Source organism: Drosophila serrata, unplaced genomic scaffold (assembly GCF_035046125.1).
Source record: "Drosophila serrata isolate PLE 108 unplaced genomic scaffold, ASM3504612v1 contig_275, whole genome shotgun sequence".
NCBI lineage: Eukaryota > Metazoa > Arthropoda > Insecta > Diptera > Drosophilidae > Drosophila > Drosophila serrata.
In genome coordinates, this window is record NW_028257173.1 from 2,069,685 (window position 1) to 2,093,268 (window position 23,584).

Sequence of the window (23,584 nt, forward strand, 5' to 3'; positions counted from 1 at the left end):
TTCAACGAACCCTCGGCAAATAAACAGCTTCTCGCGCGTTTACATGGCAATTGATTTCATGGACAATAAGAGCGTATAAATCTGCAGTGTTTTTATTATTTTAAGCTGAATATTGTTATATTATTGAAAAGTATTCGTGTTATATTCCCTAGGCTAGAATCTACAACCTAGTGAATAAGTGACGCAGGCTTAACGTCAATTTAAAAATACCCATTTGCTTATCAGGCTAGAATTCCAGAAAACTACTCGTAATGAGCTTGCACTTCTTCGCATTGACATTAGTGCACTCGCTTATCTCCTATCAGTTTAAAGCTCCCCTGATAGCTGATATTCTGCCAGAATTTCACTCATTTTAATGACTGCCCTTTCATTGCATAGAAGCTTTCATGTTTTTCGTCAGCGGGAAAATAAAAAGCTCCATTAACTCGACGGCGTCTGGGGTTGTTTATCACCAAGACATGGACACGAACGATTATAATCGTGAACATGTGCATATAATATGTATTTGGGGGCTGACCAATGATCAGCGGTCAGATGAATTTAAATACGCAGTATTGTCAATAAAAGACGGCGGAACGACGCCGAACGCACCAGAGGGAATGCTGGCAGACGTGGCAGATATCTGATAGATACTTTTATCGCCGCGACATATCCGAAATAAACAGGCGAACAGATAGCACATGATGATAAACCTGCACCTGCCATGCCAGGCCTCCTTCCGCCGGACTTGGTTCAAGGTCACTACGCAGAAATTAAATGCAATGCTCGATCGTTTATCATGCTCAAGCCGCTAAAATTGTTGTTTTTCTAAAACGAAAAAGGGAAAGGTATCAGCAAATGCGAAGTACAAATGTGTTAGCTTTCTGGTTTAAAAAAATATCATAAAACTAGAATATCTTTTTTCCCGTGCACTAAATTAATGTTCACTTCTTTTTGCTTGTTTTTTGGTTATTCAATGACTGCTTCGTTTATTTTGCTACGTCCGTTTTTCGCTTTTTTTTGTGTTTGCCTCAATAACAACTTTAAGTTAGACATTGACAAGACATTCGAAATTATTATTATGTATTTTTTTTTTGCATGTTTGCTTGGGACTCTGTTAAGCTTTGGCAAAAGAATATGCATATATATGTATATATGTGTGTGTGTGTGTGTGTGCTCTTTTTTGTATGTGACAAGCAAGGCATTCGCGTATCATATTCTCACATTCCTCTCTCCGAACAATAATCCCAGTCTCCGTCCCCCGTCATCCATTCATCAGTCCTTGAATTCAGATTTCCGCATCGCTGCCACGCCTCCATCTCGTTGCGCCAGCCAAGCTTAGTCATTGTAGCTGTAGCGCTGCTTCACGCTGCGGTACTTCTTCAGGGAGTACAGCGCCTCCACTTCCTTGGCCAGGTAGCGGCCTTGGGCGAGCAGGGCGACAATCTTCTTGGGGTCCTGCTCATCCTTGTGGTTCATAAAGGCATCGTGGATCTGCTTGCGGAACTTCTGCGGCCCGTTTAGGCCGGGATATTCGCGGCCCAAATACTGCAACTGCAATTGGGAGGCAAAATGTTTACGCAATGTCAGGTGGGGGTGGCTCAGTCGCTTTTTTTTTGGGCGGGGGCGCACGTGGAACCGGAACTCTTGCGATTTGCTGACCCGGAAAACTTACGTGCTTGTAGAGGCTAATGACTTTCGAGCGCAGCTGTGACATCACCAGTAATCAGCGAGTTTTGTTTGTTTGTTAAATGCAAGTTATCAACTAATTTCGGGGAGCTTGCAGCTTTTATTTTAAAATATTCAAGTGAATCACACGCAATGTGACCGTAGCGCTGCAGATAAAATATACCTTCCGGTTCATCGAAGTGCAAATTTTCATTTTGACAAGTATACCAAATACCCATATTTAGTATATTTTTTATGGTTAGTTGCAGGTGTTGTAAAGCTTAAAGTAGCCATAATTTAAACTATATAGCATATATAAATAACAATTATCGCATAAAACTTGCAAATGAATTAATGATAATGCAATCGAAATACCATTTTCGGTATTTTTATACATCGTTTCACACCCATCTCTAGTTATCGATGGTCTATCGCACATTACGTTGCGTTTTTGCATCCCTAGTTGATCAGCTGTTGAAAGAAGAAGCACGCGATGGGAGTGTTTTCGTTCGAGGCGAAATTACTTTTATTATTTTCGCGCTAAATATTAAGCTATTGACGAGCTAATTTAGTTTAGAACGCGACCGAGTAGTTAGCAACTCTCGCTGTGATAGTGGCCAACGCGCCGCCCGGGTTAAAGTGCGTGAAAAAGTGAATCGAAAATTGAGACACCTCCGCGACCTCCGATACAAAGTGGGAAAAATCGAACCAGTGTGCGTGTGCATGTGTGCGTGTATAGCCGTGTGTGTGTGTAGAATAATAAATTTAATTAAAAGCCTAATGTGCAACGCTGCCAGTAATCTGTAGCCGAAAAAGTAATGCCATTGTATATATCTATATAGTGTGTGTGTGTGACCGATCGATGAGAATGAGTGCAGCGATGACCAATCGATAATCGCAAGTGCGCACCTTACAGCAACAACAAAGCAGGCAGCCAGGCAGGCACACCTAAACCGCCCCCCACTTCCCCTCGCCATTGCACACACACACACAGAGTCGCGAGGAGATGGCGGACTTGGCGGATATGGCAGCGGTGGAGGAGACCAGCGACGAAGGCTTTCCGCTGGGATTTCCAGAAGTCGGCACCTGGAACACCACACACAATGTCGCCTTCAACGACATGAATCTGGATGCGCGCATGGTAAGTGAACTGCATGCAGGGCACACAGACAAGTCCGTGTAAACCGAATACGCAATACGACCCCAAACCAATACTCTCGCACTCAGTCGCATTATAAGGCCATATAATTTGATTAATATGTTCTGGTATGTGCCAGCGAGTGAATCAACCGACAAACGAGCTTTATCTCCAAGTTTAATAGTCAGAGTGAGAAAGTGTGAGCGAGAGGCAGTCGGGGAGGGTGGAAACGGAAGAGAAGCAACGGGACGCTTATCAATCAGGGGGATTTGGTCATTGACACACACTGCCCTCCGCCTCACGCTCCCATTCCGCTTCATCCTAAACTGATAACTCTGATCCCTGATTAGTTAGCGCTACGGTTTTTTTATGAGTGATTTCTAAATGTAATTGGGGATTATAGCGGACTCTTTTAATATGATTTCTTACAGCGATATAGCCAATATTAGTAACAATTCTTTCTTCATTCCTTAGTCTTTTGATAACCACTTCAAGATCATGTACTTTCCCGTCATTTATCCGAGGCTTCTTACTTCATTACATTGCTTTTATCAGGTTTATTCAGAAAAGCTTTATTTTCTTTACCGTATGCATGCATATTCATTTATGTTCACACATAACTGTTTTTTGCTGATGCATACTTAACCCTTTCAGGGTATTATAATTTTAGTCAGGAGCTTAAAACGCAGTGAAGGAGTCATTTCCGACCCTAAAAATCATATATATTCTTAACAAGCATCAAAAGCCGAATCGATCTAGCCATGTCTGGTAAAAAAATAAATTTTCCAATTTTTAACAAAATTCAATAAGGGGTTACATCGTTAATATTTTTAAATATTTTATAAAAAATTTAATTTTTTTTAATTTTAAAACATAGTATACAGAATTGTTAGCCATATAAAAACAAGCACAGAATTGAAATTAATGAATTTTTGGCTTAGTTATGATTGGATTTACCCCAAAACAAAAGTAGCATATAAAATATCCAATTGGTATACATTTGTGAAAAATGCACTCACTGGACTGCTTGTACAGTTAATATACAATTTATATTCCGTGTATTAAACTACACCTGTTGCTTTATGACTAATAGCTTATACCAGCTGCAATGAAAAATATCCTCTATCAAAATGAATTACTTTAAAATTTCATTTATTTTGTTAAGACTAATAAGAGTTTATATTTAAATAAAACTTCGTTACTTTAAGCTTTTGGTACTAAACAGTTAGTCAAAAGTTTGGAAAGCAATAACAGTAAATGTACATTTAAAGCTTGGTATGCCTTGGAGTTGAAATCAAAGCATTTGTTGTTTGGTATTCATTGAGTAAAAACAGAGCTTTATAAATCAAAATTATATTAGCGCTCATCAGCTTTTCCTTGCACAAAATATTATATTTTTTTTTTTTTAAAAAGGAATTTTTTGGTGTTTTAACTTTTATTATACTAGGATTTTACGCGCTTTTCGTCGGTTAAAAATTTAAGTTAATATTTATAAAACACAACAACAAACATAATAAAGTACCGGGATCACATAGGCGTATCGAATCAACTGTCAATTAGTTAGAACCAGTGCCACCTGGTTGTTATTTACATAAAGTCGTGAACGGAATAGTCAAAATTTCAACAATTTAACAAGATTTATTAGAAATTCGAGTCTAGAAAACGAAACAATTAATACAACAAGGAGTCCATAATGCAGCCTATGCGTAAACTGATCTTCTGTCTGGCGACCCGTTTGCCGCACTTAAAATCTCTGATACGGAGCGCCAGCGGAAGCAAAAGCTTCCCTGAGCCATCCATTGCCGGCGGGGAGGAGGAATTTGAGGCCGAAGGCGATATGTGTGCGCTGGACCAGCAATATCCGATTTTTCGCAGCGGCCAGACCGACATCTTGTACATGGCACAGTGCGTGGGTGTGACATACGAGGGCATCATCGCATCAACGGATCTGCCATATACCACCACCTACTTCCCGGGACCTGTGGAGGACGATGACAGGATAAATTCCCCTGTTGCAAAACCAAGCGATATGAGGGTGATGCCGTGTCCGAAGCTGCTGTTGAGGAATATGCGTATTTTGTTTCAGCACCCGTATGAAACATTTCACAGCAGCATGAACATCGGTATGATCGTGATGCGATTCCCAGAGCCTGACACCGACCTCACCTTGCGCTCCTTCGTCCTTATTGCCAGGCACGAGGCGTGTCAGATAATGCGCAATGGTTACTGGGCTGACTTTGTGAATCCGGCGACAGGCCGCGGCCACTTCTGGCCCGCCCAGCCCACTCGGAAGCATTACCGAGCTTCGCAGCTTTTGGGACAAGACATGACCCTTACCGATTCGAATGGATGCACCATAATAGATAATGCAAAAGGTGATCAGTTCATCGGATACATCTTCACCGACATGCCGTGCACGCTTCTGTCTTCTTGGCGCTCAAGATAAATCATGGACGATTTTCCCTAGTTGCTGATGCCAATTTCACTGCTTGTGTTCATAAAGAAATTCATTTTAGAAAACAAATTCACAACGACAACACTACACAATCAACAAATTTTAAGTAGTCAAGGCCAAGTCCAATCAATGTTTGGTAAACATAAAATTATACAAATAATATGTAAACTTTCTATACTATACCGGCCAAGGAAACGTGGCTGAGAAGTCGCCCAATTGAAACAAGAAACTTGAAGACTCGAAAATTTAGGATTTATACGATGTTACAATTTTAAACAAGTAAATTTGGATCCTAAACTGAATTGTTTGCGTACTCATTGTTATATTTTTGTTCATTCATTTGAACTTTAAACTTCTAGAATTTCAGTCTAAAGGTTCTCGGAACACTTTAGAAGCGGCTAACAAAATTTATCTCTACGGGTTACGACTGAAATGCATATCCATATATGTTTTTTATATACTGACAAAAAATTATGAAAGCTAAGGTTAAGGAACAAGGTTAATTAAATTATATTACATTTTGCATATGCAATGTAATAAATTAAAATGCTTTATTTGATTTTTTGATAATATAATAATCATTTAATCCTTGAAATGAAAATCTTTCTAAAAGCTATGCCTTAGACTTTGATTAAATTATTATATTTATATCAAATTTCTTTCTCGACAAACATCCCTCTTCATTATATTTCTCAACCCTTTCAGATATGGCTGCTTGCGTCGCTACTCACCACCATCACCTGGGTGACATACATCACTTTCTACAATTCCCGAGTGATCGGGATGCTGATCACAAAGATCGCCAACAGGTGGTTCATTAAGGGAGCGTACTTTAAAATCGGATCTGTGGCCCTGAATCCATTGGCTGGAAAGATTATGTTTCGGGACTTTGTGTACATCACCTACGACTACACGGTGCGAGCACAGGACGGATACTTTATCTTTCGCTGGTGGCGATCATACGTTCCCAAGGATGTCTCAGAGGATCTCTCCCACTCGGACACACGTCTATCGGTCCAATTAAATGGTTACGAGCTGCACATTTACAACAGATCCGATCTGTACGACAAGCTGGAAAAGACCTTTGGGCTGGAGCCATCGCTGCTTATACCCACGGATGTGGTAAGCAATGAGGAACGAAATAAGCTAAAGGAGCACCACATGAACCTCGAGAATGCTCGACAAAGCCAGAGGATACAGAATGTAAAGAACTCGGAGGCCATGCAGGCGACCACTTGGAGGGATCTGATTCCAGTGATCAAGATCGACATCTGCTCTGGTCGTTTCGTCTTTGGAAACCGCCTGACGCCGACAACTCTCTCGATTTCCGTGGAGGAGGCCCACTGCACCTACAGTACGAAACCAGCCGTGTGTCAATTGGATCACTTTATGCACTTTGTGAAGGCCAAAGTGGAGAATGCCAAGGTGCTCTTCTGTCCGAGTCCCAAATATACCGGATTGATTGATGAGCCGCCTCGATATATGGGAGAGGGCTTCGTGGTGATGATGTCCAATCAAATGGACTTGTACTTCTATATGGATGAGCCTGGCGTGGTGCCGGAACAACCTGTACAGATAGTCCTACCCAACGGGGATGTGGTGGAGCCCTCGCCCCCAGTTTGGGGTATCAATGCGAGATGCCTCAAGGGAACGGATTTCAGCTACGGACCCTGGGCTGATCGTCAAAGGGATCACCTGTACAAATACTTTTATCCCTCGGATTGGAAGGAGGCAGAGGTCACACCAACCCCCCAGCCTGGGGAGCTGCGCAGCTATCAGTCCTTCGATGTGACACTTTGCGTGCTAAATGAGGCCACCATCGACATTCTCTTCTCCAAGGAAAAAGAGACAAACGCGATGCACATTACAGTGGGACCTGCTTCATATGTGGAGGTTACGATTCCCTGGGTCACCCAGCCAGACGGCTATACTTCCAAGATCCAGGGTCAGCTATTTCACGTGGAGGCCACCACATCGCTGCAGTATCGCAGCCTGGCCGAGTTCGAGTCCCTGGAGTACAAGGTGAGGATCCATTATCCGACAAAGTGGAATGCACCGCAGGACTGGAGCATCTCGTTGTCTGGCTGCAAGACCAGTGCTTTTATTGTGTACAAACACAAGTGCTTCTTCCAAGACCTGATCGAGGATTGGGCGAACAAGGCCAGACCGGATATACTCAGTTTCGTTCCCTACACCTGCAACTTCAGCATCCGGCTGCATGAGTTCGAGATCCTTATGCTGTGCAACGAGTACAACTGGATAGACTGCAGCAGTGCCAACCAGGAGAACAACCACTTGGCCTTCTGTGGGGACGTCTTCGAAATGAGCTTCGCCCTGCCGTTTGACGACTTCCTGCCCAAGACGGTGACGCTGAAGTTCTGGATCCACGGCGAGGGCTTGGACCTGAGCTTGTACGTGCCGGAGGTATCCTCGGTGCGTCCGATTGTATTAGCCATAGACGAGAACGCAAGACTGCTGACCAGGGAGGGCAAGCTCATCCGGCGCCCGGAGTTATACTCAAAGAAGTGGCGCAAGATCTGCCAGCGCTCCGCCGGTTGGATTGACTGCTGGGCTGTGCCAATTTTGGCACTGTCCATCCAGTATGTTTATCACCCCGTTCCGCCCTTGGGGCCCGATCCCCAGGCGGATATCACCACGCCGGAGAAGGAGGAGATTCTACTGAGTCCCATGCGAATACCCAAGGTCAGGAAATCCCCGGTGAGCAGTTGGCAGCAGCCGCCCGAGCAATATAGTAAATTCGATCCCGGCACATTGGCAGCGGATCATGTGACTGTTGAACTGGAGATTGGCAGCTCGGTTCTCATGGCCTACGGAAATGTGCTGCGCAACTTTATAAGCCTAAAGGAGAATATCTTCGGGGAGGATCAAAACTTTACTGATATGGAGCAGTCAAATGTAAATATGAAGGAGCCAGGGGCCACCCAGCTGAATCCCAAGGATCAACTGTTGGCCAAGGAAAAGGAATTGGCCAACAAATCCATTTCGGAAACTCAAGCGCCCGAGGAGAAACGGAAGCCCTTTGATCCTCGTCTCTACCGACCACTGGAAGTGATGGTTTCTGTGATTGTCCATGATATCCAAGCGCATGTGATGAAGAACTGCAATGCAGACGATCCCCCGTGTCCAGTGGTGCTAATTGAACGGTTTGGCTTCGAAATGAATAAGCGGTATCACGAAACAACTCTACAGGTTCTGGTTAGTCCGTCGTACTTGCTGGCCTCCGACTGCCTTCAGCGCTCGCAACGGGAGCAGCACATTAACCAGGGTCACCTGTTGCTCTCGGCAGTCCAGGTGAGAGGTCATGCCATGTTCAGCAATGAAGGATGTGCACTGGATGAGGATACGCTGGAATACTCCTGGCTGGTGGAAGTGCAGTTGGGAAAACTCACTGGAAAACTTACGCTGCCCCAGCTAGTGAATGTGGTCACTGGTCTGGAGACTCTCATCCTACTAGCCATCGATCCAGAGAACTGCCTGAAGTCACCGAAGACAGTAAGGAATTGCCATCACGGAGTGCCCAGCAACTTGTGTCCCCAGACCAAGGAAGAGAAGAAGTACAAGTGTCCCTCCTCCGAGGATATCAAATACAAAATGACACGAGTTTCTGTGGATGCCGTAGATGTCTACCTTATTGAGAGCGGCACTGCCCTGCACGCATGGATCTCACCCATCCGCTTGGCGAATTGTAACCTTCACGGCCAGCGGGTAAAGTCCGGGATCTCTGGCTTGCTGCCCTCCATTTTGCTACGCCTTTTCATGCTGCACACTACGACCTCCTCGTTTAATACCAACACTACGGGCAGCAATCGATCCGGAAAGTTAAGGCGAGCAGATCAGGACTCTTTGAAGTCGCAGGATGCAGCTGGAGGATCACACTATGCTCCACATGGCAAGGCAGGAAAGCGCAGCTCCAACTCCTTTTCAAGACGCGATTCCCGGGATGAAGCCACGCGAAAGCTGAGGGATAGCTTCTCGGAGCCGCATGCTAAGCGCACACCGGAAACATCCGATCTCTGCGAGAATTGGGTGGAGGTGGGATGCACTTCGCTGGGTCCTATTCTCCTGGAGGGAGCTTCCGCCTTGCCGATACCGGATCACGAACTGCATCTAGTGCAGCACAAGTAAGTGAAATTCTATAAATATGTGTTCCTTGCTACAGCTTTTGTCTTAATTTCAGTTTCCTGCGCGAACATGATGCCAAGTTTAAACGCTTATGGTTCCTCTGGTCACATAATGGAAGTGCTCTGTCCTCCGGAACAGAAATTTCACGATGTGGATGCATTGGAGGCTGCGCCTTCTTTGGCAGTAATCGAAATGGTCAGAAGTTTTTCAAGCCAACGGCACAGGATGTCCACGATAACTACAACATTGCGCGTTACTTGTAAGTACCTCAGAAATTACTTCTTCCTTAGCTAAGAAAATTTTAATTTAAAGCTAATATATAGTAGATTCGTTTTGTTACTGGATTTAATGATATTTATTCAGTTTTTCCGTCTCCATATTATCTTTGAGCTTCCAAAGTTAATAACATTATCGTAGGTTCGCATTCAAATCAATAATATTTCGAATACAAAACGTAAAACATAAACTTTAAAATGACAAACATAATCAAAGAACCAAAAGCAAACTTAAATGTCTATACACGATTGGTTTGCCAAATTTACTCTTGGTGCAGAGGTGGTTTTCTGACCTCGATGCCATCATTGTTAATGATCTTTAGAAGCCAAGAGTCACTGCTGTAGCAGTCGTGTTCGCCGGCAATGACCATGCAGCTAGAGACAATAGACACCGCCTCGGACACCTCGATCCTCTCAGTGGGGGTTTCCTGGCTCTGGTTTTTGGGCCCAAGATGGCTATCCAGAATTGGCAGCACCATGGCGCTGGCTGTGCCGACCGATTGGTAATTCATCTGCTCGTAATGACCAAGGGAGTCGAACGAAAGAACAACACCCTTGCCCTCCTTGTCAATTCCGGCCAGAATAGTGGATATGGAGTAGGGCGAGGACCGACTTTTGTACATGTTGTTTGAGAGCATCTGGGACATGGCATCGATACTCATGGGGCGCCGATGAGTTCCCTCGTAGTCGGACACGGTCGTCCTCATCAGACGGATCACTGCGCAGGTGTCCGGCCAGGAACCAGTGCAGGACATAACCACCAATGGTGACACTTTGAAGATCTTGTCCTGCCTGCACATGGGTATGAAGTCATTGCTGTGTATTTGAGTATCCGCCGCAATCACAACGAAGTCGTCACCGGCAATGGCCACAATGGTGCTGAGGGAATAATTAGGAAGCAGGAAAAAGATCTGGATTAAAGAAACGCCATGCAAAATTGAATAGTAAACAAGAGGATCGAAACTCACCCTTCGTTTAACGAGACTTCCTTTTCTAATTCCATATATTTCAATGATTCCATATCTTTTACGGACAGTTTCGATATTGTAAAACTTAAAATTCAATAGCTACTTGTATGCTTATATATACTGTATCCTGTAAAGAAATATTGAAAACACATTAATTTACGTTTCTCACAAGATTTTAAAACCGTTTTGTAGTGTTAATTGGTTTTTTTTTCGAGTAAATATTTAATATAATTATTTTTTGTATTTTCTACAGCATCATCAACAATAATAAGGACTTTGGATTCGGCGAGAGCATTCTGCACCAGGGTCAACTAGTCTTCCACACACCACCCTACAGTCTGCACTGCGTTTCGCTGTACGATTCGGCCGATTTTAATGGCAAGGGTCGTCTGTACAGGCCGGCCGGGGATTTACGTAATGGAAGCCTTAAGAAATCGGATCTCTGTTCCTTACCCGATGGGACCAAGTTCAAGATCGGTGCCAGTGGAACAACCGGAGTCGAGAAACCTGACCTGAGCAATCGAAACAAGTCGCGTGAGAGCATTGGTTCGCCAAATACTTTGGAAAGGAGGAACAAACGATATCCCTGCACACGCCAGACCTCCGTGGAGGTGCCCTATGCCCGCCTATTGGACAGTCCCTCCAAGAAGCTTCAGTTGCAACACGAAGGGGGTAGTGCAGGTGGCAGCGACATGGGAAGTGGGCATCGACGCGGCTCCGACTCGAACAGGCTGCGAGTGTCGCCGCCGAAGACGAGCATTTCCGACTCCAGACTGACCGGGGATGTCCTGGATGATGAACATGAGGTACGACCAGAAATAATATTATTAAATTAAATTATGAAATAATATTACTAATATTTATTTACTTTATTCCATGTTTAGATACCTGACGAGATGTCACACTCGGCACCCCATTCTCATCCCCTGGAGTTCGAGATAGCTGATATAGCTCTACATGCCCAGGGCTTGGGCGGTGACCACCTTCCTAGAGAAGTGCAGCGCACCATATCGCTGACATCGGAGAATCCCTCGGAGATGTTCTTCTCCGCCGAAGAGGACATATCGAATGTGATGTCGCAGCGAGGATCTATGAAGCAGCGAAATAGTGCCAACAGTGGATCAGTGGTGCTGTCTGGAAAGAAGCGATTCTCATCAGATTTGAGGTAACTGCTGGAATATAATCCCCATTTCGTATATACAAAAGTGTATTTTTATAGTATTGGAGCCCAGAACGAGAATGGAAGCCATACTTTGCCCACATATCGCAGCGACTTGGAGATCCATGCGCCCGACGGCAATAAAACGCTTCCGAAACGCCCGCAGAGCACTACTGAACTGGTAAAGATGAACAATTACCAATATTCGGGATTACTTCGATTATGTATACATACTCTCATATGTTAGGTCATTTACTCGGAGACTTTTACACACCAATCGCGTTTAGCTTTGCTGCTTTAAAGCCAAGTTTTGAATTATTCACTATATCCTTATCGTTTGATTCGATTTCACTCAGTTATTGATCAGGGCAGCAAATGACAATCCAAATTCCATTATGAAAACGCTCTTTCAGTGCATGCTTCGCTCTTTAATATTTAAGAACAAATATATAACTCTAATATAAATAACTTATAAGCAACTAAGCAACGATTTTTCAATATCCAGCTTTTAAATGTATTAACTAGGGATCAAAAGTCCAATTTGATATCGCATCTTAGACATTTAACATTTTATTTGTCTCAAGATATCAAACAATATATTCAAATTGATACAAGATCGATAGATCCCTAGTATTTACACTGCTGGATAATGAAAGATCGATTCTAAATCTGTACAACTGTAATCCACACCTAAAATCTATTCCTTTCCTCAAAACTCGACTCATCTAAAATCGAAATCCAAAACTAACTAAATCGATATAAAAACCGAAATCAAAACTCATCCAGAACGAAGACGCGAGACGCATTCACGGTCTTGCTACACCAATAAGAAAATTAACAAATATCTCATCACGACCTGAGTACCGACATTTTGTTCATGATGTGAGTAGTTCTTAGTAGTACCAACAGCAAAAACCAAAAACCTCTTCTAAACTAACAAAGTAGTGCAACTAAACCAAAATTTCCATCTCGATGTACCTGTAGCTATTTCCTACGTTGATCTTAAAACGGAATTCGTGAAAACTCTTGGCTCGGCGTTCAACATTTGCATGAATGTTGGAAGTTAGTGCATGTGAGGTTTACTTGATCTAGATTTAGTCTTAAGATATTAGTTCCCGGACCTTTTGGCTTTCTGTCCGAGAACGTCAAGTTACCAAAGTTTATTTACAAAATTTCTTGCAAACTTGTTGCAATCTTAATTGAATTTTTGTTATGTATTTTTGTTGTGTATTATTTTTCGAAATTATTTCTGAAAACCAGAACTGAGCACATCAACATGAACGTTTCTCACGACTTTCTGCTTGCGCCCTTTGATCTGGCTATATTAGTTGTAGCAGCCGTAAAAGCAAACATCTCCTCTGCCTCTGTCAAACCCAATTGTAATCCCTTGATCTCATCTCCATTCTATACAGGCGGATTCCCGTGGCTCATCATCCGGCACACCATCACTGTCTTCTAACTCCTTTATCTCGGCCATGTCGTCGCAGGAGGATGTGGCTCTGGTCAATCTCCATCAGCAAGTCAACCGGCCGATCATAGACTCGCCGTTGCTAATGGCCAGCTATCTGAATCACCTGTCGCAGGTGAAGTGCTTCAATTGGAATGGATGCTCCTTTCCCTTGGGACCCGATGTCTTTTCCACGCCACTGTTCTCGGAAAACGAAGATGGTGGCCTAACCTACATTGGCAGCAAAATGCTGCCCCACTTTGATCTCTATTCGTGTTGGCGGGAGATCAAAGTGGTTCCCCGATACGAAAATGCAACGGGTAGTAACAGTTCGGCCACATTTATGGGAGGACCCAAGTCGCATCCCTGGGATCCTAGTGTGCTGCTAAAGGAGGAGGAAACGGACAAGACGACAAATGGGTTCGATGATGGCGAGTTCATGAGCCTGCAGGCAGAGGGAGGAGCGGCCTGCACATCGGTGGTGGCGCGACTTAAAGGACAGCTAAACGTCTTCCTTACACCGCTTCTGTTGGAGGGATTGCAAAGGTGAGTGTTTTATATTCCATTACTTCCATATATATTTATAACCAAGTTCCTCATTTGGGTTGCCGTGTATAAAAAATATATATATTTAATAGGTAAAATTAACTACGTTGCAGGAAAATTGAAAATATGAAATTTAACTTCGCTTCATGCGCTCATGCGCTAACGGAGAGTCTTTAAACGCTGCATGGGCATTAATCTGGCTTCCCTGATCCCGAGGAAACGAGTCCATCAGTTTCTTAATGTATGTCTCTTTGGAGTTCTGAATGCATACAGATATATATTCGGTTAGGATATCATATTATATGGTACTCACCTCTGGAGCATCATCAGTTGACCTATTCTCTCGCTTGCCCCTCCTATTATCGGATGTCCAATCTGATTCCCCTGGAGAACTGACCTCCTTCGCGCCAGCCAACTTATCCAGGTTCAAGCTTTGGCTCATGCTGCGATCCTCCTTCAAACGACGTTCGTTTTCCCTCTGAATGAAATCGTTTTGAATAGAATTTAGATAGCGAGGCGGATCGCGGGCACTACTGGCAATAAATCTGCAATGGAAAATGGTTTATTATATATCAGAAATTCATATGGATTAGCCGCTAACCTGTCGACTTCCAAGTGACTTTCCCGCTTGGTCAAATCAGCTTTCATTGCTTGTGGTTCATTATGTGCCTGTTCTTTTTTTTGCATTGGAACACTTCGCTTCTCAGAAGGTCTTTCCATTTCGGAATTTCTTTTTTGATAGAGCTGTCCTTTATAAGAGACACGTTGTTCACCTTCTCTCTTATTTAATTCCCTTTGGTTTGTTAAATGCTGATTAGAATTCCATTGCTCAGATCCTTGATGATAGTTGATCCTAGCACGCTGCTCTCTATGTATCTGACCTTGTGGTATTAGAGCCTGACTTTCTTTATTCGAATTTCTCTTTCGCGAAAGCTGATGTCCTTCATAAGGCGCAAGTGGAGCTGGTTGAAGTCTAGCCTTATTTAGTTTCGCTTGATTTGAAGACCATTGCTTAGGGCTTGGATGATAGTTGACCTCCGATCGCTGCTCCCTATGTGATTGACCCTGTGTAAAGGCCTGATTTTTATGCTCGGCATTTCTCTTTCGAGAGATCTGATTTCCGCTTGGGTGAAAGTTAACCTCTGATCGCAGCTCTCTATCCTGACGATGAAGCTGATCGGCGTTAGCCTGATGATAGTCGCGCATTTGACTGTTGAAATGAGTCGGCTCAAAACTGTGCTGATTTTGTAACTGTTGGTTAGCCCGATTTTGGTGTTCAGAAGCGGCCAGATTTCCTTGCTCCAGTTTGGCCGTATGACTTTGTTTTAAGCTGGCCTTATTTTCCTGATGAAACGCAAACTGTTGCTTCTGATTTGACTTAAAATTAGCCTGTGTTCCCATCGCAAATTTGTCATTATTTTCCTGACGAAGCTGAGGCTGATGGCCCTGTTCTACGTTTGCCATATTATACAAATCCATATTGTCAAAATTGGCTTGTTCTATATTGGCCAAACTAGCTGGGTTCAATTTAGCCCAATTTGATAGTTTCATTTTGTCTGAGTTAGTCTGTTCTAAATTCTCCCAATTAGACGTATCAATATTGGCCAAAATACCGTGTAAATTATCCCAGTCTACCTGCTGCATGTTGATTTGAGGTGCTTGTTTTAAGTTGACCTCCTGTTCCCGTTCATAGTTTACCTCATGTTCCAGATTTAAGTTCGTTTCATGATCTATGTTGTGGTTAGCCTGATCCCAATGGGATTGCTGGTGTTCATCTTCAAAACTGGCGTGATGATTAGCCATATTTTCATGCAGCTTAGCAGGCTCCATAATCCTGGATTCTTTTGGGTAATCCAAATGTAAGGCTTCGTCTAGTGGTTCGCCCTGGTCATTAAATGAGGAAATGACTTGCTCTCCGATCTTCTCAATCCCAGATAATTCCTTCGCTGGAATGTATTTCCCTGGAGAATTCAGCTCCTGAAAATTGTTCTTATGTTTCTCCATCCGCTTTTTAGCTAAACACTCGAAGTCATCGGATTCGCATTCATTGTCCTCTTTGGGTTTCTTACGCTTAACCTTCTCATTGACCTGTGGGCACTTGCCAAAGACATCGTTGGAGCTGCAGGGAGTAGTTTTGGGCACACAATCGGGCTTAGTGGTTCGAGAGCATTTCGGTGTACAAGTGGTTTTGCAACGCTTGGTTGTTGGACACGATTTTGGTTTGCAGGTCGTCGTTTGTGGCTCGTCGCAATCGTTCTCTTCCCGACACCCATCGCTCAATGCCCGGTCCACAGCACGAAACTTCTTATTGCTCCCTTGCATGCTCCTTAGACTCGCTTTGTTCTCTACGAATTTAGCTAATTATATTGGGAAAATTGATTCATTGACCACTTACCTTCTTCCCTATGATTGATATGTTCGTTTATTAAGTGGTCCAAGGACTTAAGATCTTCCAAGGTAAGATCATTGAGGGTTTCCCGAACCTCAGCATCACTGAGGCCGTGTGTTAGATCGGGATAATCTGCTTGGCCAGAGAAGGAGCCATACTGGAAATCGGTCTCCTTGTATTGATTCTAGTATTGCTGGTTGTTCACCTTGATTTGCTATTGTGCACGTTTGCATTAACTTACCAAAGGATACGCCAGAAAAGAATGTATCAGGCAAAGCCAGCAGAAGTAAGCAAGCAGGAACATTTTGTATTTGTTTGGAATAAGGTAACACACTCTTTACACTCGGGACTGAGCTCACAAATATCACTAGATAAGATTTTCCTTTTACGAGATATGATTTAAAAAGAAATTTCAAGGTTTCTGCTTCTAAAAAATCGATATTTATTAACTTTCTTTGCGAGTAATCTTTCAACAATTACCCCGTCAACTTCGGTGGTCAACTTCGTTACAAGAAACGAATAAAAATTGAAAGAAATTGGATTGCAACTAATTAGAGAACTTAGACCTAACCTGAGGAACAAATTAACTCTTTAACTTGGGTGCTATCTTTTTCGCAAGTGCCTGCTGTTGGTCGTTACTCCTCTTCTTGTTCGGCTTCTTGGCCTTCTTGATGCCGTCTACCTTCACGCCCCGGTATTCGGACTTCTTTTTCTGACCACTTCCAGCTGCTGCCTTGGTCTCCTTCGTGCCATTGTCCTTGCCCTTCTTCTTATCCAATCGTTTCTTTGCCCCAGCAGAATTCTGTTTTTTGGCCTTAGCCTTTCCAGATGTGCTAGAAGCAGCAGCGGCTGCGGCGGCGTCGCGCACCTGCTTGGCACCCAGTTTCTTTACGGAGTACCGCTCCACATTGATGGGTCTATCATCCAGAAGGGTCTGATTTAGTTCCAAGGCCAAGCCCACGGCATCGGGTTTCTGGAAGCATACGTATGCCACTCCCTTGCAGCCCTTGACGCCTTCCTGGAGGCAGCGGATGTAGTCGATCTCACCGCAGCTGGAGAAGATCTCACGCAGCTTTTCCTCATTGGCCGCTAAAAAAGAATTATAAAAAGGTTATTCCCTGAATCTTTGTAGAGAGTAATAGGAAGTGTTGTTGGTTTATCCCTTACAGTATTTCAGACTGCCCACAAATATTGTGCGCTTAGCATCTTTGTCATTGGGATGCTCCTTATTCTGCCCGTTCCACTCATCCACCGCCTTGGCCGCCGGCGTCACGCGCAGATGGTTATCCTTGAACTCGGAGCCGTGCAGTTCCAGTGCCTTCTGGGCAATCTCTGGAGTCTGCAGCACCACGTAGGCATTTAGAGAGCCGGCTTCTTTACGCTGTTTGTGCTTGAAGAGCAGCTTGCCACCAGCTGTACGCAGCCGAATGGATTGGACAGTTCCGTATGGCTGGAAGAGCTTGACTATCTGCACTCGCTTCGTATTAATGGGAAGATTACCCACAAAAACAGTGGCTGCCTCGTCAGCAGGATTGCGTTCCCTCTTGACGGCTCCTGTTGGGGAGAATAATAATGTTATTGATTTCTATAGATTCAAGAAGCGGTTGTAATCTACGTTACCCTCATCTTTGTTATTGGCCTTGGCTTTGGTGGCCTTTCCCTTTGGTTTTGCCTTGGCGACCGCCGGCTTTGACTTCTCCCCCTCCTTTTTTATGGGTTTGCCCTTTACTTTGGTGGGTTCTAAAGCAGAATCCTCCTGCTTAACCTCCTTAGAGGGCGCCTTATTCTGTTGCTTCTTTAGCTTCTGAGCCAGCTTTTTGGCCTTCTTTTTCTCGATTTTAGCCAGATCCTTGGCGGACAGTTTTTTCTGGGGGCTCTCTTGGACCGCTGCCTTTACCTCCTCTTTGGGTACCTTAGGTGCCTTCTTCTTGGCCTTGCTCTTGGGCTTCTTGACCTCCTTGCTGTCTTCCGACAAGCCAGGTTCATTTTTCACAGCTTTTAATTCAGCTTTTTTGGATTCTTTTGCCTTTGGTGTTTTCATTTTGCAGTTTTATGTTTTTTTATCAACACGCGGACCGGGACAGTGTGACCAACAGGTTGATAAATGAAGACGTAAACAAACAACGTAAAGTCATAAATACCGGAATCTTCTTACGTGATGTGTCCACGGTTCACAAAAATATACCAAAGTTTGGTATATTTTACGATAACAATTCAAATTGTAAGGCTCGTTACTTTTAGCACTGTGAATATCGTAAATTGCTTAAATTGCTAAAATCTATATTTAATATAATAATTAATTTGATTTCCAGAATGGTTGAAGCCGCCGTTCCCACAATCCAATCAATGCACTTGCTTTCGGTGGTAAACTTCATCCACACCTCGTGCATTGCGAAGGTGAACAACGACAACATCCTGAAGCGAGATCAGAGCCTCAGCTACTGGTCCCAGGTGCACTCCAACTCGAAGCGATCCACAACAGAGAGACATCTCCAGGGACCCGGGGATTCGTTCCTCAGCGACGTATACGAGGAGAGTATCTCCACAAAGACCCAGGGACTGATTGTGCTGCCCAAGGTCAGCATCACCATGCTGCAGTCCTCCATTGTGGAGGAGATCATCTCAGTGGCAGCGCTGGATAACGTTCAGGTACAGGCAGCTCTATTTTATTTTACATTTAATTTGATGAAATTAATAACCAATTAATTACTGTCCAGGATCTGAGTTGCGTTTCCCTGCTCACCTTTTACATGGAGGGCATATCCACGAAGTTCCATCTGGGCAAGACCACGCGTGCCTCCATGCACAACGTATACATCCAGCAGACGGTGCAGTCCGGCAGCAGTCACAAGAAAGGAGGCATTATGAAGGGCACACGGGCTCTCTTGGCCCACCTCTCGTCGCAGACGCGGCCAGACAATGTTCAAGGTGAGCCCATACTGATTGAAACTTCTGAAAAGCAGCTGGAGGAGCTCGTCATCACGCTGGACATAGGCAGAGCCCATGCCCAACTGCGTCGCCTGAAGACTGAGGGCCAGTCGTGTGCGCAGGATTCGCCCATCATCGTCACCGCCATTCCGGAACACAAGAGCAAAGTGCTTTTCGAGTGCCTGAAAATGCCAGAGAGCACGGGTATCGAAAGCATTGGCTACATTATGTTCGAGTGTGGATTGGAGGGCGTGGGTGTGAAGATTGTGAAGCGTTCGCACTTTGAGAAGTCGGAGAACAGCAAGGAGGAGTTGGCCGAAATGGCAGGAGCGGGTGCTGAAGGCACCACCTCTACCGGAGGCTTCAATCTCAACGATCTAGTTGGTGGCCAGAACGAAGGAGCAGCTGCTTCCAGTGACGGAGGAGCCACTTCCAAGGCGGAAGCTGCCTGGAGATTGATAACCAAAAAGCCTCCCACTCCGAAGACCCCCAAGGCATCAGAAGGCAATGCTGCAGGTGCAGATAACTCCTCCTCGGCGGCTGGTGACAGGAAATCCACACCCAAACCTCTAGATGAGGATGTGGAAAAGGGAGCGGCCACAGGCAATAATCCAACAGGAACGCAAAAGAACCCTAGCGGCGGGGCAGGAAACAACTCAAAGGATGCCTACGACAAGGTGCTGTCCAATGTCAAGGAAACGGACAAGACCTCTTCCTGTGTAATCGAACTGAAGTCGGTGTGGTTCAACTTTGCTGCTCCACCATGTGTGCCCATCACGCGGAAGATCGATCTGACGCGTCTGGACTGGAATCTTCTCAGCACCGCCTCACCGGCTATCACGGCCTGGATGAATCCTAGCAACCGGCTGGCCATCAAGATCGTCTCCCTCATGAAAGCCCTGCACACCAGGCAGACGGCAGTAGCCGCTTGCCTCATGGCGCAGGCCATGGACAACGAGAAGATCCAAAGGAACCCGAAGATAAAGAAGGTAACAAGGCTATAAGTATAGATGTAGATGAGTTCTTACATTATCGTTTTGCAGAGTCGTTATGCCAACAACTACACGCTGCTCTCCAAGACACTGCAGGAGGATCCCAGTTGCCAGCTGTGCTACATCATGCAAAAGCTGGTGCTGGACGAAGGTGTGGAGCGCATCGAACCGATTTTCAAGCAGCATGATGTACCGCATCTCAATACCCTGCGACAGGTGAGCAGTTGCCTCTTTTTAAACGTTGTATTTTCTGTAACGAATGTCTATTCCAGGGCATCATTGTGCTTAGTCGACAGTGGAAGAACACCCTCTACAATCCCATTCTGTTCGAACACCAGTACAAGAACAAGCTGGCACGGCCCATCAACGTGACCTTCTCGTTCCCCCAGAACGAGGAGGAGGCGGAGAACGATGAGTGTGAAGGTGATGTTGAAATGGGCGCCTATTCGGGCGTCGGCGAGAATCCGGAAGAGAGTGAGAATGCATTATTACTTGGGCAAACACAGCATCATCGAACTCACATTGGTATTTTTTTGATTAACGCTCTCCTGGTTATATCTCCTTCTAACCTAGTTATATGTATAGTTCTAGGTTCCTTTCTCTGTGTCTATCTTTTCCCTTTCCTTGTTTGATGCATGTGTTTGTTTGAAGGCTAACCTAACCAGAAGTTAAAAAGAATGCCTTTGCTGTGTGTATGTGTGCTAGGGATGTCAGACCTATCGACTTATTCATACTGCAACGATAATTAACGCGAAAAACGATTTATAAATCGAGATTTTAGCGTTGCTATAAATTGATATCCCTTTAAATTCTGTACATATTATTCTATCATGTCGATAGTAACCATTTGTTACCATTTAATGAATTTATTTTTGATATAATACAATCAATATTTCCTATTGATAAACATCCCTAGTGTGTGCTGCTTTAAACTCTACACCCTATTTTCCCCACTTTCCTTGATTTCTTTCTCTTCTGTCTCTAAACACACTCCCACTACAACACAAAAAGTTATCCACCGCTTTGAATGTTCACTTCATTGTGTTTGATGCTTTCCGTTTGCATTATACTATACTCTACAATTCAATACAATACTCTTCTATCCTTTCCGGCTATAAACTCTATCTACTTTTCTATGGAACAAAATTTATACCTAAGTAAGTTGTACACTAAGCAAAGAAGACTGGTTTTAAAACGGTTTTCATTTACTTCACTTTTTGTAAGTAATGTTAAATGTTCATTGCGTTTAGTGTACAACGTTTCAGCGAAGAGTGTTCTTTTCCCAAAATGTGTATACCCTTTATTAACCCCTCTATCCATCCTCCTGTTTTGCCTCTGTAGAAAACAATCAGTACGGCGGAGGACTCCCGTATGCTCATGAGACTGGAAACCATGGAACTGCTTCACAACGATCCACTTCGACTTCCCCAAATATTCATCTCCCGCGTCGTGGGTAAGTTTTTAGTGAACGCCTGCTTATCCATCCATCACCACGCCTCCCATTAATGCCATGCTTGTGTCCTTGTGTCCATGTGCTTTTCAGCTTGAGCAAAGTGCACAGCAAAGCCTCGAATTATTCACATGGCAATTCATCTCGTTCTAGCATTCAAATGCTGCCCATTATTTCTGGGCTGGTGGAGAAGCAAATGCCGGAATTTGGTAAGTCGTTAAGCAAACGCTGTTTAAAGTCGAAATCAAGTTATTTAATCTCTTTTTTATGATCGCAGAGTACGGTGCGTTGCAAGAGGGCTCGCTGAGTTCCACCAATTCGGTTAATAAATTCTGGTTGGGAGCCGAGAACCACAAGGAGGACTTGTACTTCTGGATGGCCAAGCAACAGGATAGCAAAAAGAAGCACTTTGCCGAGAAGGAGCACGCTCGCCCTGCTCCGCCCAAGATGCATGGACATTATACGGGGCAGTCTCGCAGTGGAATCATGCAGGATTCCATCAAGCTGCTGGATGCCCATTTGATTTTCGAGCCCCTCCTCACTTGCCTGGGTGTGATGCCCCAGCAGATGATCAACAAGTTCTCCAACGCAGACATCTCATCGCTGGAGAACTTTGGCACCAATCTATCGCTGATCGGTACCTTCGATTCCATTCGCGTGGACATTGTTGTCAGCGAGGCGGGTGACAAAAAGAACTCGGCCCAGAAGCCAGCGAAACTGAGCAAGAAATCAAATGGTGGTGGCAGGGCCTCCATCATGATGGACACTCCTCTATTCCTTTGCGAGCGAGTGGGTGTGGAGCTGGAGGTCCTGAAGATGTCCGATGGCATGGTGGATCAGGCACGCCAGAATGTCATTTATATGTCCCGGCGCCAGCTGAAGAAGCATACCAGCACTGTGATCAACTTCAGCCTTAATGTAAGGTTCATCTCGCAGCAGGTTAACATGCCGCTGTTGAGGCTGCTCCACCAGATCTGCAACATGTATCAGAATGTAAAGGACGCCCAGAACGAGTTTCACGAGCAGCCCGAGTTGAGCAAAAAGAGCCAGACCAAGGATGAGTGTAGTCTGGGTAAGGATAAACCTTGTATATTCCGAAAGTGACAACTCTCTTTACCAATCTCCTATTTCTTCCTGCAGCTTCCGAGCCCACAGATATCTTGCCCTTCAATTCGGTTGCCGAACGCTTTGGTCATGGGGAGAACTACTCGGACGAGCGCTATGATAAATTCAACGAAACTATGCCCACGACAATAGCCAGGCCACGTCCAGGCGGCCTGGCGCCCATTATTCAACTCACGCCTTCGCCCAACGCCAAGAACCGGCCGCAGAGCTTCGCCCAGAAGCTTCGATCAACTGGGAAATCCGTCAAGGGCAAGCTGGGCTACACGAACTTGAATGAATCCAGCTCCTCGCCCTTAAGGGACAGTCCCACGATGTCAATCCATGAGCAGAATATCCTCAAGATGTCCACGGAGTCGAAGGCCTCACTGAACGGTGCCTGTGCTACCAGTGTGAGTGGCGACTACCAGAATACCCTCACCAAAGCGGGAATGCCAACGATGGCTCCTCTGTTGGAGACGCCAAACTGCTGGAAGACCATCTACCACCTGCTTGAGCTGTATGGTACCATGCCGGAAACCAAGACCGTGGTCCAAAGGAGCTCCCTGAACGAGCACAAGAGTAAGCCTCCTCATGCTTTCGGCAATGATGAAGATGATCTCGCCAGTGCTCCCACACCGGTGCCCCAGCATCGTGAGATGCTGCTGGTGGATGCACCATCCCAGGAGCGAACGCGATTGATTGTCTTTGGAGTGGCAAAAATACACAAAACTCGTCTGCTGGCCACGCTCTCCGGTCTCAAGTTGGAATCGGAGATCACCACGCTGAACAGCACGGCCACCTGGCGAAAGAAGGCGCGTCCCGTTTCCTTGGAGTGCTCCCTTACTGGCCAGGTTGGCAGAGCCATGATTGTGCTGCTGGAGGGAGTAGCTCCCAGTCAACAGTAAGTTCAAAGATAGTTTTCCCATTCGCTGGTTCTATATAT

At 44.8% G+C, this 23,584-nt stretch overlaps 6 protein-coding genes across 9 annotated transcripts in view; 2 read left to right on the forward strand and 4 right to left on the reverse strand.

The window, feature by feature from the left end:
- Positions 1-930: 930 nt before the first annotated feature.
- On the reverse strand, positions 931-1,825 carry osi (electron transfer flavoprotein regulatory factor orsai). Its single transcript, XM_020953547.2, has 2 exons — positions 1,655-1,825; positions 931-1,533 (listed from the first exon to the last, which is right to left on the reverse strand). The coding sequence occupies exons 1-2, from the start codon at positions 1,694-1,696 to the stop codon at positions 1,318-1,320; spliced, it is 258 nt and encodes an 85-aa protein (XP_020809206.1). The 5' UTR covers positions 1,697-1,825; the 3' UTR covers positions 931-1,317.
- A 237-nt stretch (positions 1,826-2,062) lies between these two features.
- The window catches only part of tweek (transmembrane protein KIAA1109 homolog tweek), a 31,450-nt gene continuing 9,928 nt past the window's right edge, over positions 2,063-23,584 (forward strand). The window contains exons 1-16 of one of the 2 annotated variants that reach the window (XM_086835121.1): positions 2,063-2,788; positions 5,946-9,382; positions 9,439-9,642; positions 10,880-11,432; positions 11,511-11,791; positions 11,846-11,966; positions 12,572-12,667; positions 13,198-13,778; positions 18,480-18,816; positions 18,885-20,084; positions 20,139-20,303; positions 20,360-20,612; positions 21,429-21,540; positions 21,631-21,746; positions 21,815-22,609; positions 22,678-23,542. In XM_086835121.1, the coding sequence (XP_086691247.1) occupies positions 2,654-2,788; positions 5,946-9,382; positions 9,439-9,642; positions 10,880-11,432; positions 11,511-11,791; positions 11,846-11,966; positions 12,572-12,667; positions 13,198-13,778; positions 18,480-18,816; positions 18,885-20,084; positions 20,139-20,303; positions 20,360-20,612; positions 21,429-21,540; positions 21,631-21,746; positions 21,815-22,609; positions 22,678-23,542 (9,251 nt within the window). In that variant the 5' untranslated portion in view covers positions 2,063-2,653. The remainder of the gene's footprint in view (positions 2,789-5,945; positions 9,383-9,438; positions 9,643-10,879; positions 11,433-11,510; positions 11,792-11,845; positions 11,967-12,571; positions 12,668-13,197; positions 13,779-18,479; positions 18,817-18,884; positions 20,085-20,138; positions 20,304-20,359; positions 20,613-21,428; positions 21,541-21,630; positions 21,747-21,814; positions 22,610-22,677; positions 23,543-23,584) is intronic. The other variant, XM_086835120.1, reaches the window with a different exon arrangement.
- Positions 3,376-5,542, forward strand: LOC110184854 (uncharacterized). The gene has a single exon (XM_020953495.2). The coding sequence runs from the start codon at positions 4,479-4,481 to the stop codon at positions 5,229-5,231; it is 753 nt and encodes a 250-aa protein (XP_020809154.2). The 5' UTR covers positions 3,376-4,478; the 3' UTR covers positions 5,232-5,542.
- On the reverse strand, positions 9,713-10,741 carry LOC110184855 (proteasome subunit beta type-1-like). Its single transcript, XM_020953496.2, has 2 exons — positions 10,627-10,741; positions 9,713-10,537 (listed from the first exon to the last, which is right to left on the reverse strand). Exons 1-2 carry the CDS (start codon positions 10,677-10,679, stop codon positions 9,922-9,924), a joined length of 669 nt encoding a protein of 222 aa, XP_020809155.2. The 5' UTR covers positions 10,680-10,741; the 3' UTR covers positions 9,713-9,921.
- On the reverse strand, positions 13,832-16,549 carry LOC110184852 (uncharacterized). Of its 3 annotated transcripts, none has more exons than XM_086835117.1 (5): positions 16,409-16,549; positions 16,174-16,351; positions 14,380-16,123; positions 14,092-14,323; positions 13,832-14,027 (listed from the first exon to the last, which is right to left on the reverse strand). In XM_086835117.1, exons 1-5 carry the CDS (start codon positions 16,469-16,471, stop codon positions 14,007-14,009), a joined length of 2,238 nt encoding a protein of 745 aa, XP_086691243.1. In that variant the 5' UTR covers positions 16,472-16,549; the 3' UTR covers positions 13,832-14,006. The 3 variants fall into 3 exon arrangements, with proteins under 3 accessions (XP_086691243.1, XP_020809151.2, XP_086691242.1); XM_020953492.2 differs by having other exon boundaries at positions 13,832-14,037; XM_086835116.1 differs by having other exon boundaries at positions 13,832-14,037; positions 16,174-16,324; positions 16,409-16,543.
- LOC110184853 (uncharacterized) lies at positions 16,586-18,500 on the reverse strand. The gene is made up of 3 exons (XM_020953493.2): positions 17,788-18,500; positions 17,335-17,721; positions 16,586-17,256 (listed from the first exon to the last, which is right to left on the reverse strand). The coding sequence occupies exons 1-3, from the start codon at positions 18,206-18,208 to the stop codon at positions 16,751-16,753; spliced, it is 1,314 nt and encodes a 437-aa protein (XP_020809152.2). The 5' UTR covers positions 18,209-18,500; the 3' UTR covers positions 16,586-16,750.